Source organism: Musa acuminata, chromosome BXJ1-4 (assembly GCF_036884655.1).
Source record: "Musa acuminata AAA Group cultivar baxijiao chromosome BXJ1-4, Cavendish_Baxijiao_AAA, whole genome shotgun sequence".
Classification (NCBI taxonomy): Eukaryota; Viridiplantae; Streptophyta; class Magnoliopsida; order Zingiberales; family Musaceae; genus Musa; species Musa acuminata.
In genome coordinates, this window is record NC_088330.1 from 2,040,613 (window position 1) to 2,055,477 (window position 14,865).

Sequence of the window (14,865 nt, forward strand, 5' to 3'; positions counted from 1 at the left end):
TAAAAATATATAAATGCTTATTAAAGATTTTCCAGGAAGGTGGTTCAGAATAAATCTTCTCAGAAAGAACTAGAACTGCCAAAAGGCTTTTAGACCTGTTGCTATCGTGGAGCTTCTTTAATGTCCTAGATTGTCTTTGCACTCAGTTTTTCTTGTGAAATTATTATATAGTTGATTTGTTGTAGCTCTTATGGCCTTCGGAGATCCACTTTTTGTCATCGAGTCACCACTTTGATTATGGTTACCAAATCTTTGTATTAATGTTACTCTTGTCCTTCAGCATTTGTATCTTTGATCTATCATCATGATGCATCCTCAATTTTTTTCGGATATATCTTTTTCATTATTATCTTCTGTATTAACCTCTCTCTTGTGGTGATTGAGTTTGTTCGGTCTGTATATTCATCAGGAGCACTTGTTTCTATGGTTCTTATGGTTCTTTTAAGGTTAACTTTTTGAATCTGCATGGCAAAGACAGTTCCAACCTCAGTGCCAGAGATTCTAAGATTATTGTTCAACTCCCAGGTTGTTCATTTCGAAACTTCATAACTCGACTTTCTTTTGACTTTTTATAGCTGCCTGATGCCTTTGCCATATGACTTGTGTCTTAGAGTTCATGTTTTTTCTCCATTAGTGACATCTCTCTCGTCTAGCGCTAGTTGGATTGATGATGGCCATATAATGCCTAATGTTCTTGTTTAGCATCTTTTATAGTTGATCTCCTCATTGCCATTTGTTTGCAAAGCCTGCAGAAGCAGCGTAGACAGCATGTGTAGATTTTTCTTATTTTAAGAAATGTGAAGAAAAAGAAAAACTTTTCTTATTTAGGTTTTAGGTACCATAGTATGATGCAATCACTAAAATTGTTGTACTTCCAACAAGATGATGAAACAATGAAACTAGTTTGATTAGATCGTCACTTTATTCATGAAAAATAACATTCATTTTTTGTGCTCTACAAGTTTTTTCATCTGTTGTTGACATTTCAAACAAATGTAAACCATTATGACATCTTGGAGTGTTCCGCCTACTGTTGAGTTTGCAGGGTGATCACGATTGCAGAGTGATTCTGTGATGATCGATCATCCAACATCAACTTGTGTGGGCATGTTCTGACCTCTGTAAGTCTATCACTTCAACCCTACCATCGTCTCTAGTTTGCATCGATTGAGGAATTGTTGTTCCAATATGCTTTATGGATGACCTCAATAGGTTTTTTTTTCTTTTTCGAAATTAAATTATCTTCCTGCATTGATGTGTGTGGTGTTATTTTCTTGAGCCAACAGTAGTCAGTCCTACTATTTGAGCTGCTATAGCCCTTTTATTTGCTAATGAACAGTGTCCAGGGAGATCAACTTGTGCTTTCTCGAAGCATATTGTGTTTTTGGGTTTCTTTTGCACATAAAAAATCCTCCATTAAAATCCCCCCACAATCTATTCAATATTTGATTTTATCATCTTTATATTCCCATAATCTTTATGAAAGGCCATTATGTTCAGATTCTTGAGAGCTTCATATAGGAAGATGATATCTGCATTCCTCATGAAAATATTGGGACTGCCATAAAGGCATTTTATGATGCATATAAAGTGAATGCAACATATCTGAGCTTAGAAAAACAAAGATACATTTGAATGCAAAGACCCAAGGTTAGAGTTATATATGCATCATCTAACCCCATCTTGGATCCTCAATTTACACAATCTTAACAGTCTAATACAGTTCTTCAAATATCATCAAACAAGGCAGTGAGAAAAAAAGGAGGATGATGATGATGATACAAAGCAGATCTTTTTTCTGCTCATAGTCAGTCCCCTTGATAGTAAGAAAAAAACAGAAAGAAGAAAGAAAGAAAAAAGACACTAGCAAAATGCATCTATCAGGCTAAGCAGCTGAAACACACTTTTCCTATACAATGAAATCTCCACAGAAGAAACTTCATCTTATGAAATTGAATATCTCATGCGCCTTGAAGAACCAGAGGACTTGGCCTCTCCGGGTTTCACACAGATCGGTGGGCTTTGTGAACTCCCTGATGTCTCAGAACTTTTAATGGTCTCTCCCTGTCCCTTCCCGACCCACAATTTGTCGAAGATCCTCCTCGATCTTGATGGTAGCAACAAGCTACTACTCTTTTCCTTCGTGCTTCTGCTCTTCATTTCATCACTGTTTCGGCACTCAACCCCCTTTATCTTCAAACTGCCTAGCTGCTGCTTTAGACTGTTGTGATGCTCGGACACCCTCCCCTCCCAATCTTCTTCCAAGGTTGCTCGGGATATCGAAGCATCATGTGGAGCATCACTGGTCGGGGCTGACACACCCGTTGATGCCTTCAACCGCTCAAAGAAGAGGACCTGAACAACCACTCGGAGCGGCAGAAGCTCGTTTTGTGCTGCATGAACGCTAGCTTCCGTCGAGAGCTTCTTTACATCCATCAGGCCACAAATCCTCTTTTTTTCGGCTTTCGATAAGTTTGGATGCTCCTGATATTTTCACAAGTTAGGGAATTCAGCATTGATCTTGAAAGAACATGGCATGTAAGCAGGAAAGACTTGTAAAATTGACCAGTTAATCAGCCGAGAGCAACTCTTGTGAATAGCTGAAGAAGTTGTCAAGTACTACCATGGAAAAGAGATGAATGCAAGGATAGAATTCTATGTTCAAAAACAATCAAAGCAGATACTTTGAGTTTGAATTCACAAATTGAATCTGTAACAGGTATTTGTTTCAGGAATAAATGATGGAAACATATGCATAAAGAGCATCAGAGTTTTTTTGATGATCCAAGTGAAAAATATAGTCGGAAATTCAACATAATTCTCTGTGAAGGAAAAAAATCAAATAGATTTTTCGATACAATCTAGACCTGCTTAAAGGAATCAATTAGCAATGACAAGTAATATGTGTTGGAATTCAAGTGAAGGAATAATCCATAAAAAGAACCATGAGAAATGTCTCTTGAACCATCCCTTCGTACAGCATGTAAGGTACAAAATAAAAATAAAGCTAGTAAGTGTATGATAAGGATACCTTCAAATAGATATCGATGGCCATGTATAACCCATCATGACCCGGTCTTGCTGCATCAGGAATCGACTTAGCAAGATCAACAAAGCTAGAAATTGACAAATTTGGATCACCAGCTATTTCAGCAAGGTAACCATCAATCAGTTTTCCAAGAGGCAGCAAAGTTTTGTTCTCTGTATTAATTTCCACAAATCTGCTTTCACTTTTATCAACAAAGTTTATATCATGACTGCTACCAACATGCACCATGAATTTACCAACTAGAATTTGCACCAGATGTACATCATATATTGTATCACCACCCGATTTTGCTGGAATCAACAGATCCTTAACGGAAGCTTTGTGGAACTGCATACTAATGCGATTTATCAGTTCTTCCTTCAACACGTCACCCGCTCCAACCAAGATCACAACTTTCAATAATTTTAGGAGAAACCTGCATGAACATCCAGAACACTTATCGGACGGCAACAGATAGACGATGGTTTCCACCAGAGTCCTGTTCCTTTTCATGTAGTCATCAGCAACCAAGGCATCATAAGAATCGGGCAACCATCTCACCGCATAGGCCTTGAGGGCCTCTCCTATCATGTCCGAGGACATCCTTCCCTTAGATTTTACAGCAACCATCACTCGCCTGTAAAGATCAACATCCAGCTCACATATATCTTCAACCCACCAATCATTAGGAACTGTATGCATCCTTTGTTGGATTTCAACTATTTCATCAGAAGCTGCTAATTTCCTGTTGTAGGTATATGACCAGTTGATGTTGGTTGGGTCTACAGATGTCTTAGAAGCAATGCAGTCTATGCATCTTCCAGCCACCTTCAGCTCCTCAGACCACGGTAACAAAGATTTTGTGGCTTGTAGAACGATAATGGAATCTTTCCAACTCCGTAAAACACTCGAGTTCAGAAAAACCTCAATTTTATAGATCAGATTCCCTTTCTCAACATTCTCGGTCATCTCTAGATATTCCGCAGCACACCTAGCAGCAACCACATTGTAGGCATTGAGAGTCACAATCATTCCGTAGCAAAATTTGGCACAAATCTCAAAGGCTTTTGGTCCACCAGGAAAGTCATGCAAGAAGATTTCATTTGTGCTGTCCTCACCAACCCTGAGAATTAACCCTTGTAATCTGTTGCTCTTGGATAGAAGAGGGAACTGGATCAAAAAACTCAAAACACTTGAGCATCATACTGAGTCAATCTCAAGATTACATGACACTATAAGAAGTATAGAATTTTACGATCATTATGTCATGGAAATGAACCACAAGTACTTGAAATGTAAAGTACTTTATTGTAATTAGTACAAAAGAAATTTGTTTATTTTACTAAATTAAGGACAGGTGTTGACCTTGTGTAAATAAAATCTCACTTCACCAATTCGAACACTGACATCCGTAGGTAGCTCAGACACCACAAACCTGCATCAGTTGATCATCAGTCGCAAACCTTGTACGAATCTTATCTCAGACAAAAAATATCATATGAAGATATAATCAAAATAAACAAAACAATCAGCCTGTGAGGCAAAAAATGTCAAATTATGAAACATAACAAAATCCTCTTTCCTAGATCTTTGTAAATTAACTTGTAAATTCATTTAATTCATGCAGTGAGAAAAGAAAGGAAACCAGTTTATGTTCTTGTGTTGTTCACACAATGAGATAAAACCTGTTTTAGCCCCTCTTCAAGCTCATTAGCAAACCATATTTTGGGGGTTAAAACGTGAGTCGTTCACTACAACCCAATCGCATGGAAGAACTGGAGCCTCCATCACTTAATAGATCATCGGACATATAATGTGCAAGACATTTTTATGAAACCTACACTCACATGCCGGGTAGGGCTTTTTAGTGAGTCCAAGCAAGTCATGATGCCATGGTCAAACCGAGCATCTTAACAAATGTGCCTCCGCCAATCCTCTCATAGCACCGCATAAAAAATATAAAAGATAAAGCTTTATTTTATCCACAGAAGAACCATCAGCAGCTTATCTGAGATCAGAATTATGTTTCTCCTAATGGTGCACCATCTGAAATTTGATGACTCTAACTTTGTTTAAGGGTAGGAATGGAGATTAATAGGCCCCAGGGCTCATCTAAAAGGATGAAAAAGAAAGTGGAGAATGCAAACTCGGCACAGTTCACAGACCCAAGGAAAAGAACAATAGAAATCTTCTGATCAACAGTGACATTTGTTCTCATTCGGCCTGCACTTGACAACTCAACCAGATATCAACTCCTCCATAAAATTGGAAGTTTGCCGATAGTCTTCAGTATAGCTTACTAACCAAAAGCACATACTAAATGATATGTGAAGAAAATGAATAAGCCACCACAATATTCTTGTTGGTCAGATCACAAACCCACACAGAGTAGGAATATGATAGCTAATATCTTGTCAATAAAAATGAAACACATGCCAAAAGTCGGTTGACTCCAAATGCATTCCATGTGAATAAGCTTGCTATGAATCTTTTCCATTTCTTGAATAGAATCAAATTTCACAAAGTTTTATTATCATTTAGGCATGTCATTCCTCCACAGAAAGCCATTGGTTTCAAGATTATCGAAAGCTCTTCCATCATTCAGTTAAAAAGGCGACAAAACTTCTTGCTCTCAATCCTTGATCATATTCACATCTTGTCATAGAAAACTCCAACACTCTGAGTAAAATTCTTGTCGACCAGACATAAATGCATTATAGTGTTGCATCACTAGTGTGGATTTTTGTTGTTTCTAAAATCAACAAAATGTCAACAGGTATTAGCATAAACAGCATGGGTTCTAACAATAAGCTCCTCGCCAGAGCTGGATCATGCAGCGCCAACAGGAAGAACACTGCTCTGAAAAAAAGAACTGTAGATTTGCCTTTCCACAAATTTGCTTTAGTGAACAATCCAAAGAAGTTGCATAAGCCGGCAACCACGGCAAGGTCAGGCTGGCCACTCTTGCCCATTAGGAACAATCTACTTTTATGCCGGGTAGAAACATTTATTATGATACTCTTATTGCTCGTAAGCTTGTTCATTCCATATCAAATTCCAAAAGTAAAACTCTGCTCATTCTAATAAAGCTTGGATCTATTGTATCTGATATGATCACAAGTGGTTGTCTTTCTACTATAGATCATCCACAATGATTATTATATATATGAAAGATGATGGAATGCAGAGCCATTAATAGCTTCTCTACAGTTCCACTCACCATGCAACTCCAGATCTGCATCAGTTGACACCCAAAAGTACAATGTCAAAAGAAAAACATTCATTTCCTGTGCTAAATCTCACTACTGTTAGGCTCACAAAGAGAGCCCCTCTGGATAATGTTACTACTTCCCAGAGCAAATACTAGGAAAAAGGTTGACAAAAGCCTGCCTAAATGAGCCTTTTAAAGCAATTGCAGCTGCTTCCTGGAACAGCTCTAACATCCCGCAGTTTTAGAGCAATTAAACTTCACTTCTCACAGATACGTAAGAGGAAGCCATGAAAGACAAGACATTGAGGTGGTGAGACCTGTACGACACCAAAAAAAGTGTATACCAGCAAACCCAAGTGGGATGCAGCCCAACCCCAGCTTGATTAGGACTTAGGACTCGGGGACTCGGGCACCTGCTTTGCGTTGGATTCCTCCCTCTGAAACGATCACCATTTCACTAGCCTCTCTTTCGAATCACTCTCTTCCATCCCCCACATGGAAGTCGGGCAAAATGTGGAGCACCTGTTCCTGCATCATCATCGTCATCATTGTCTACGAAGCATAGAACCATTGTTCTAATAGTAACTTGAACCAGATGTCGTTCCAAGTCCTCTCTTCGTGTAAGGTGGCAACAAGGAAGCAACGCCACTTCTCTGCTTACACAAAACAGTGCGTGGCAGAGTCTCACCCCTTCACCTCCTCCCTCTTCGGTGGCGAACCAATTAGCTCCCTCACAAAACCCCACAGTGATCGGTCCAAAAGTAGCAGAACATAGAGGACAGGGAGGAACCATACGCGACTAAAGTCTCTCGGGGGACTGATCGACTTGATTCCGGTGTTAGCAAGGCAGAGCATTGAAGACGAGTACGAAAGGATCGTCTTCTTCGGTGTTTCGAGGTGCTGCGGAGAGTTACAGCGACCTCGTCGTCCCAAAGAATTCGGCTGACATCCCAAAGACCATCGCAAAACACCAATCAAGAAGATGAACAAACGAGCCCACAAGAAAATGGATCGCGCCGCCAAAGAGAAATCGCAGGATCGAAACCAAGAAACGATTTCAAAGGGAAGACCGAGGACGAAGAAAGAGAAAGGCCGAACCTGATGTTGCTCCCGTCCGATTGGAAGGCGTCCGGCTTGGATCCCAGCTTCATGAACTTCATCTCTACCACCGGCAGAGTCAACCCACCCGGAGCTCTCCTCCCTCCTCCTTTCCCTCCCTTGCAAGCTTACCCACCCAAGGCGTATTTACTCCGCCAACCTCCTCGCGCCTCCCGCTCTTTAAAGCCTACGGTACTACTCCCTCCCCTCGTCCTCCCCCCGATCCTCCCGCCTATCCACCCTACGCCTCGCTCTCTCTCTCTCTCTCCCTCTCTCCTCAATACAGGAGTTGGTGAATTAATCCTCCTGGAAGTCGCCGCCGCTCCTCTGCTCCCTCTAAATGATGATGATGATGATGCTGATGTTGTCTTTGCTGTTGCTGCAGTGGTAAGTGGTGTTGGTGGGCTTCATAAAAGAAGGCAAACAGGAAGCGGGAGCGAAACAGCAAGCGAGTATATTGGGAAGAGGAAACAATGGCGTGTCGTGTACTGGTGACGATGATTACGAGTCTTATCTACGTCCTTCTCCTCCCTCTCTCTCCCTTCGCTCCCTCTTTTTATCAGATCTTCATGGTCGTCGCTTCCTTTTGCCCCTCTCTCTCTCTCTCTCTCTCTGTCGCTCGCTCTCTCTCTCTCTCTCTCTCACCGGCGTGTGTATTCATTCATACTTACACATATCTCTTTCTTTGTCTTCTTTACTGGCGTTGGGTATTATACTGCATCCATCTCCTCCCTCCGTCTCTCTCTCCCTCCATTATTATTATTACTGAGAGCTTCCAAAAGGAAGAATAATAAAGACTTTGGGCGCTGCGCAGCCTCTGCGGCCACCTCCATGCGAGGCTAAGCGAGCTGGCGTCGCTTTCGGTGGTGCGGCGCTGCTCAGTCCCCCAAGAAAGCAATTCCTCTCTCTCTCTCTCTCCCTCTACGTGTATAATAAAACATGATGGGAAGTGGTGGACTTGTTGCATGCAGCATTGTATTGAATACCAAAGAGGAGGGGGGCAGCCACCCAAAGGAATTCAACTCTCCTTGCTATCTTGTCAACTGGGCATTTAATAGATAGATAGATTGATTGCTTGCTCAGGAGAGATATGACTCCTTGTGGACTCTTCATCATTCCTGTGTTGATCCTTCTGCTCATGGAAGAAGCATTCACCACCCACCACTTGGCCACTTCGTCGGGTCCATCCAATTCAGCAAACACCACTCGTTCGTTAATACACACAATGCCAAGGTCAATATACTCCCCAATGTGTAATCAAATTGTTGGACAGAGAAGTATTAGATGGATCAAAATCTAAAATTTCCATATGATTCCATTATCTTATCATCGATAAAGTTATTAAGGACTCTTGGAAAAAGATTATAATCTTAATGTTCACATTAGATTATGCATGAATGAGGTTGGTCAAAGGAGAAGTAGATATCTGTTGGAGTATGCATGAAACTAGACAACATAAGATAATAGTCTTATCATTCGTATTGGACATGACATGATATTGGTGAAGTCAGTCGAGTATATTCAAACATGTTTATGCAAAGATGATCAAACATTGTTCTCATCAGCCCCGATGCATTAAAGACGCAACATTAAAACCTGTGATGCAAATATATCCAAACCATCGAGCACAATAATGCATCGTTTTCCAAGTGTCAGACCTCAAACCTTGAAGAAAGAATTAGGAAAAAGGAAAAGTGCTGCCACAAAAGTCAAGGGAGTGAGTGATTGAGTGGGCTCCTACCATTACCGATCTTGATCCCCCAAGGGAGTCATAAATCTTTTCTTTTTCTCCATCACTAAGTTTGTCTTTCTATGACATGGTAAGCGTAAATAGTTTCTTGCCAAATCCCTGTCAAATGTGAGGGATATATGCTTTCTTTTTTCCTTTTTTGGCATCACAAATATATCCTTCATCGAAGGTTAAATTATAAATATATTTCTTGGCAAGTCCCTGTCAGAAGTTATGATTCTGGCATTCCCTGCAGCATCCTACTCTTCTTCCCCTGCCTATGGCTTTTGTTCGTATCTTTCTATGAGGTCAAAGCAGGCCACACAAATGAAATGACCACTCTGCCAACCTAGTCGACCCTCCTTTCTTTTAATCGATGGGTTAATATTTTGACTGGGTTTGGACCACCGTAAGCTCCAATCATGGTTGCTGATTGCAGGAATCGAAAGAGAGGCAAGAATCTTGTGACCATGAAAAATAGTATCTGTGCATGTAAAAATAAGGATATGTATATATTCTTTCCTTCCTCGTAGATCGAGTGTTTGGGATTTGTGATAGTCCGATCAAAATCTTTCTCTATAATTCATAAATAACGAGATATTAAAAAGCACATTTTAATATCTTAGGAGTGATGGGTTACTAATCGTGTGTGGCTGCCTGCATATTTGGCAAGCCATCGTCGAGGTTGCTCGCAGCGGAAGAAGAGCCATTCCGTCACGTACACTAGCAACAGGGAAGACCACAACGTCTGAACCACAGAGAGAGAAAGGGGTTGACATCAGACATGGGTGGCGGCAATGTTTGTTTCTTGGATCATCGAATCGAGGTGAGCCTCTGCGTGCATCGCATCGATTGATGGATCGCAACATGGTAGGAGGGAGAGTCACACCTTCTTCTCTTTTGGACGCTGCGGCGCATACTTCCACACTTGCTGTACTGAATGGTCTCATCTACAGTGCGAACTATGCAGACCACTCGGTGACCGACCATCAAATATCAAGCATGGATCATTCTTGTTGTGACTTTTGCTAAACAATTCTTTTGGGCATATCATTGATCGTTGAAGAGAATGGCATAGTGAATCCTCTTTCCACACCCCTCCCTCGGTGATGTTTGTTTATTCCTACTCGCCTGACCTATCGGATCGTCGTTGCTCCCCAGCAACAGTCATGCATCAGGCAACAGAAGACAAACATATACTCATCTCTCTCCCTCGACAGGAGATAATTTAAATAAATTTATATGATCTATTATAAGTAGTAGAGAGGACTGTAATAATCCTCCATTTTAGTTTTCTAAAAGATGATCTAAATCGACCTAATGAGCCAATTATCGCATCTTTCTCGTGGTATGAGAAAATACTTAATTTGTCTTTAGCAAGTGGGTGTTTTGGGAGCAAAAGAAGTTGCAGTCAGTGTTCCATGTTAACTTCGCCTCGTCTTACTTTTACTTTTGCGTCTGGGGAAACAAAAGAGTGTCTTTTAGTGTCATGCATCAGTACGCAAGGAATGATACCATCTTACAAAGGCCTATTACGATGAGGACAAAAAATAAAAGTTACTTTTTTCTTGTGGGGGTAAAAAGCAAAGGATTTACTTTTACAGTTTTCGGATCGGAAATTTCTGAAAGAAGACTGAAATCAAACATCCGCCAGCAATTTGATTTGATTTGATTTGATTTCCATCAAAGAATAACTTTCATTCTGGTGTGTCATTTAACGAGAAGAATTCATGCTTCGGTGAGTGTCATCTCAAGCATCGTTCTCCAATGGGTGATACGAATGAATTATTAGAATAGTGAGTGAGATCCATTTGTGCTGGAAATTAATTGGTTTAAATGCTTGATTGAAAGCATGATGTTCTACCTCGAACGATAACAACGGGCCGATGTGTGTGTGTGCGCCAGCCATTGGCATTGAATGCACAGTCTCCGAGCCTGCATAAAAACAACATTAGGATTAGACATGACTCATGAGTTTTATCTCTTTCCACACACACGTTCTTAGAGAAGACGTTTTAGCACTCATCCATGCAGGTACAAAGAATCCTGCACTGTGTGCTGCGATATCTCAGTAGGGCAGAAGCCGAAGGAACTAACTATATTCCATCTCACAAGACAATACAAAATACTAAACTAGATATATGTTGCCACGCACCAACAACAAGACCTCAACTGTGGGGATGTACGATCCAGTCTAATAGAACCAAATCCTATATTGGATTTTGTTATGGAATGTACTGTCACGATCACATGCTTGGTCCACGGACATCTCTCTCTCTCTCTCTCTCTCTCTGTGCAGCTGCACTGAGGCCTAGAACAAGAGGTATGTGCGGATGAAGGTGGTGGCTGCAAGTGCACAGAAGAGTGTTCTTTCAAAGTCACCCAACACGAAGGAAGCAGGGAAACAGATGGCACAGACACTGGTTTTAGAGCCATCAGAGGCCATGAGGGAGCATTTGGGAGCAGGTGGTCCAATTCCACAGTCCAAAACATCCCTTTTCAGCAGCACTATTGCACATTTGGGCAGCATCAGCTTGTGGAGGACATGCTCGAGGTTGTCTGTACTTCTCATGCCAATGTGGTTGTGGATGTGGGGGCAATGACAATGCTATGCGTCTGGTCCACCATCCTTGTCCTCGATCCCATCTCCGGATGCTACCGTCGAAGACGATGCTCGTATACCTAGTTTCACAAATTAGGAGATGTAATCTAACATACGACTGACTGCAAAGGTTGATGTTGGGATTCTTTCTCTCTCTCTCTCTCTCTCTTCGATCATGTTTCCAACACTTATTATTATTTTTATTAATTATTAATTATCATGATATTTCACCCAAATTAGCCATTTTCATATTTTTAAAATCTTTTTTGACCATATATTCAAAATCTTATTGCACCTTCCAAAATTCAGCATTCTCCCCTAGTATTTTTTTGATAATATCATAGATTGTTAGTATAGTAATATAAAATTATTCTTCGATAATATCATATACTGCAAGTTAATGCAAGTTTATATATATATATATATATATATATATATATATATATAATTAAAATAGAAAGTCTAAAAGAGAATTTGGATGATTATAAATGTTATCCTAAGGACAACTATGTATGCAGATTAGAATCCTTCGTTCATTGATCCTTGTTGGAAAGATGAAAGATCTAAAAGATCGGCAAAAGCGTGTCAAAGAGTGTATGCAACTGAAGGAGTAGTACACACACATGGAAGGTGACAGACACTTGTCACTCACATCACCAGCTCGGTCCGGAGGACCACCGAGCCCCGTTCTGAATCGCCACAAGCGGATGCATTGAACTGTTACATCAAAACGAAGCCTCTTTGCTTTCACCGTTCGACCGGCTTTTGGAGTCTCCCCGCCAATGATCTCCATCCTTCTTTTGAACCAGGAAAGAAGAAGAAGGTTGAAGTGTTGTTTCTTTATGCCCGAGAAGAGATGGAAGTGTTGTTTGTTCTCTGTCTGATGAGTTGTTACATCAGTAAAAAGCTCTCTTCCCTTCTCTCTGGCTTTCTGAGCCTCCATCTTGTGGCAACAGCCTTTGGCCCTCTCTCAGTAATAAACAATGGGAGCTGTGGTCTCCCTCACCAAGCCGGCAGCTTGCTTGCGTCCACTGGATAACGAGATGACTCTCGAGAAGAGAAAGAATGACCGAACCTTAAAACGATCATGTCGAGAGACAGTATTGAGATGTCGGATGAAACAATGAAGCAGTAAAGATCACAATAGATAGTGGTGATATTGTTGATTATCGATCCATCACATTTATTTGGAAGAGGGAAAAGAGTTTGACCATATCGGGGAAGATTTCAACCTTTCTTTTACTTCATTTTGAGAATGAAAAATGTATGTCATCTCATATTTTACTTTACTCCGAGTGTAAGATATTACAATCAAAGATATCGACAAAGAGCTTAAGAGCTCGAGTACATCTACGATGAAGACAGACCATACCGAGAATAGTTTTCGATTTGATGATGGAAAAGCGTCCAATAGCGCATATTTAACGGGCGTCGAGTCTTAATCGATCGAAAATAATGATTGCATTATAAACTATTTAGAAGAACTGTGAACATACATACATACATACTGTGGAAAATGATGGCTGCAAAATGAGATCAGTAGGTCCCCAAAATATATCAGCAACCACATGAAGATTTGCCTCGCACGAACTTAGTGTGATGCAACCATCCCACCTAATTGTTTAGTTGCATTAGGCGACCTTTGGGTCAAGTAATGGGCAGCTGCATTCTCCTCATCAGGCGCTAATGGGATGATGCAGCATCACCAGTGGCATTAAAGAAAGGAAACTGATCGCATTCCATTCAATAAAAATACTTGAGCTGCAAAGATTGCATTTGCATTCCATTCCATTCCATTCCATTCCTCTGCTACCGATATCAGCATTGCTGTCGCAATCAGACCCATCCATGTTACTGTTTTTGGTGCAGGCGGGCAGTCTGCCTCCTCTTCCACTCTCCAAGCATGATCAATCCGTTCACTGTTGCTTGATCCCTCTCCTACACCCCCCTAAAGTTGGATGGATCCTCACCTAGAAAACGAAAAGAAGGCAGGCCAGCTTGTGAGGGGAGTGGATTACCTCACTGAAACTGTGCGGAGCAGAGCAACAAGGATTAAAGTGTTCTTCTGCTCTGCTCTGCTGCTTTAATCAAAGGTGTTACTGAAGCCCGAGCAGCGACCAACCAAACCTACCACGAGCTGTTCGCATTGATGAAGATTGAAAGCTGTGTGGCAGCAGGCAAGTGGCATCCATTAAATAGCATGGCCACCGGTTGTGCTCCTGCCACGGGAGGCTCAGGTGTCCAAAGTTTCAACCAAGTACTAGATTGCTGGAATCATGAGCAATCATGGATCACCCACCTGCAGGTGAATATTGAAATGAACAACAAGCATGTAAAGCAACATGGGAGCTTGCTTTTTCCTGTGAGGTTTTTTTGTGAGTGATCATGAGAGCTTCCTGAGGACCACCCCGCTCCTCATTATTAGATCTACATATAGCAAAAGCAGGATAGATATGTATGACCGTGGGAAGCATGGATTCATCTCGAGTTGGAGTTGTTTCGATAGATTTGAACTCCACCGATCCAAGTTTCTGCTGCACTTAATCATTGCTTGCAGCTCAGGAAACAAAATATTCTTACCAATTGGAATCGGTAGAACAGTGAGTAGTGAACGAGGAGCTGTGATGAATGATGGATTCGTAAGATGGCATGGTTGTGTTGCAGTAAACTTGGCATCTTCTCTTTCTTCCTTTTTCTTTCGAGTAAATCGGGAATATATTATTATTAGCCTTTCAAAGTTTACAGAAAGACTAACAACAACAACAACAACAAAAAACAAATGGATGTTATATCCCAAGGAAATTGCTCCTTCAAAACATATCAGTCTCAGTATCCTTCCCCTAACATTCATATCTCACGAGAGAATCGATTCAAAAAGTCAATTTACGGCTCATGTTTTTAGTCACTTGGCAGCAGAAGTCTCACACTGCACAGGAGAAACTTGCATCCTCTCTTCCATTCATGCTTTCCATCGTAATAAAAAGAGGCCCGTGCGTTAAGCCTTTCTTGTAATCTGGGCTGGGCCAATTAGATGAAGCTTTGTTTGGAGAGGGTGAGCTTGTCGACGACTAAAGATGAGCTTGGATGCCATCCCTAAGACCTCATCCATTAGACCGAGCTTCGTTACATCACTCTCAAATTTTAATTAGAACTTCTGGGGTTTATTTTAGGATATTAGAAGTTTAATTAGCAACCTA

General features: G+C 41.0%; 1 protein-coding gene across 1 annotated transcript; it reads right to left on the reverse strand.

Moving 5' to 3' along the window:
- Positions 1-1,586: 1,586 nt before the first annotated feature.
- LOC135640953 (BTB/POZ domain-containing protein NPY1-like) lies at positions 1,587-7,516 on the reverse strand. Its single transcript, XM_065155847.1, has 4 exons — positions 7,338-7,516; positions 4,394-4,463; positions 3,032-4,198; positions 1,587-2,484 (listed from the first exon to the last, which is right to left on the reverse strand). The coding sequence occupies exons 1-4, from the start codon at positions 7,397-7,399 to the stop codon at positions 1,945-1,947; spliced, it is 1,839 nt and encodes a 612-aa protein (XP_065011919.1). The 5' UTR covers positions 7,400-7,516; the 3' UTR covers positions 1,587-1,944.
- Positions 7,517-14,865: the final 7,349 nt, after the last annotated feature.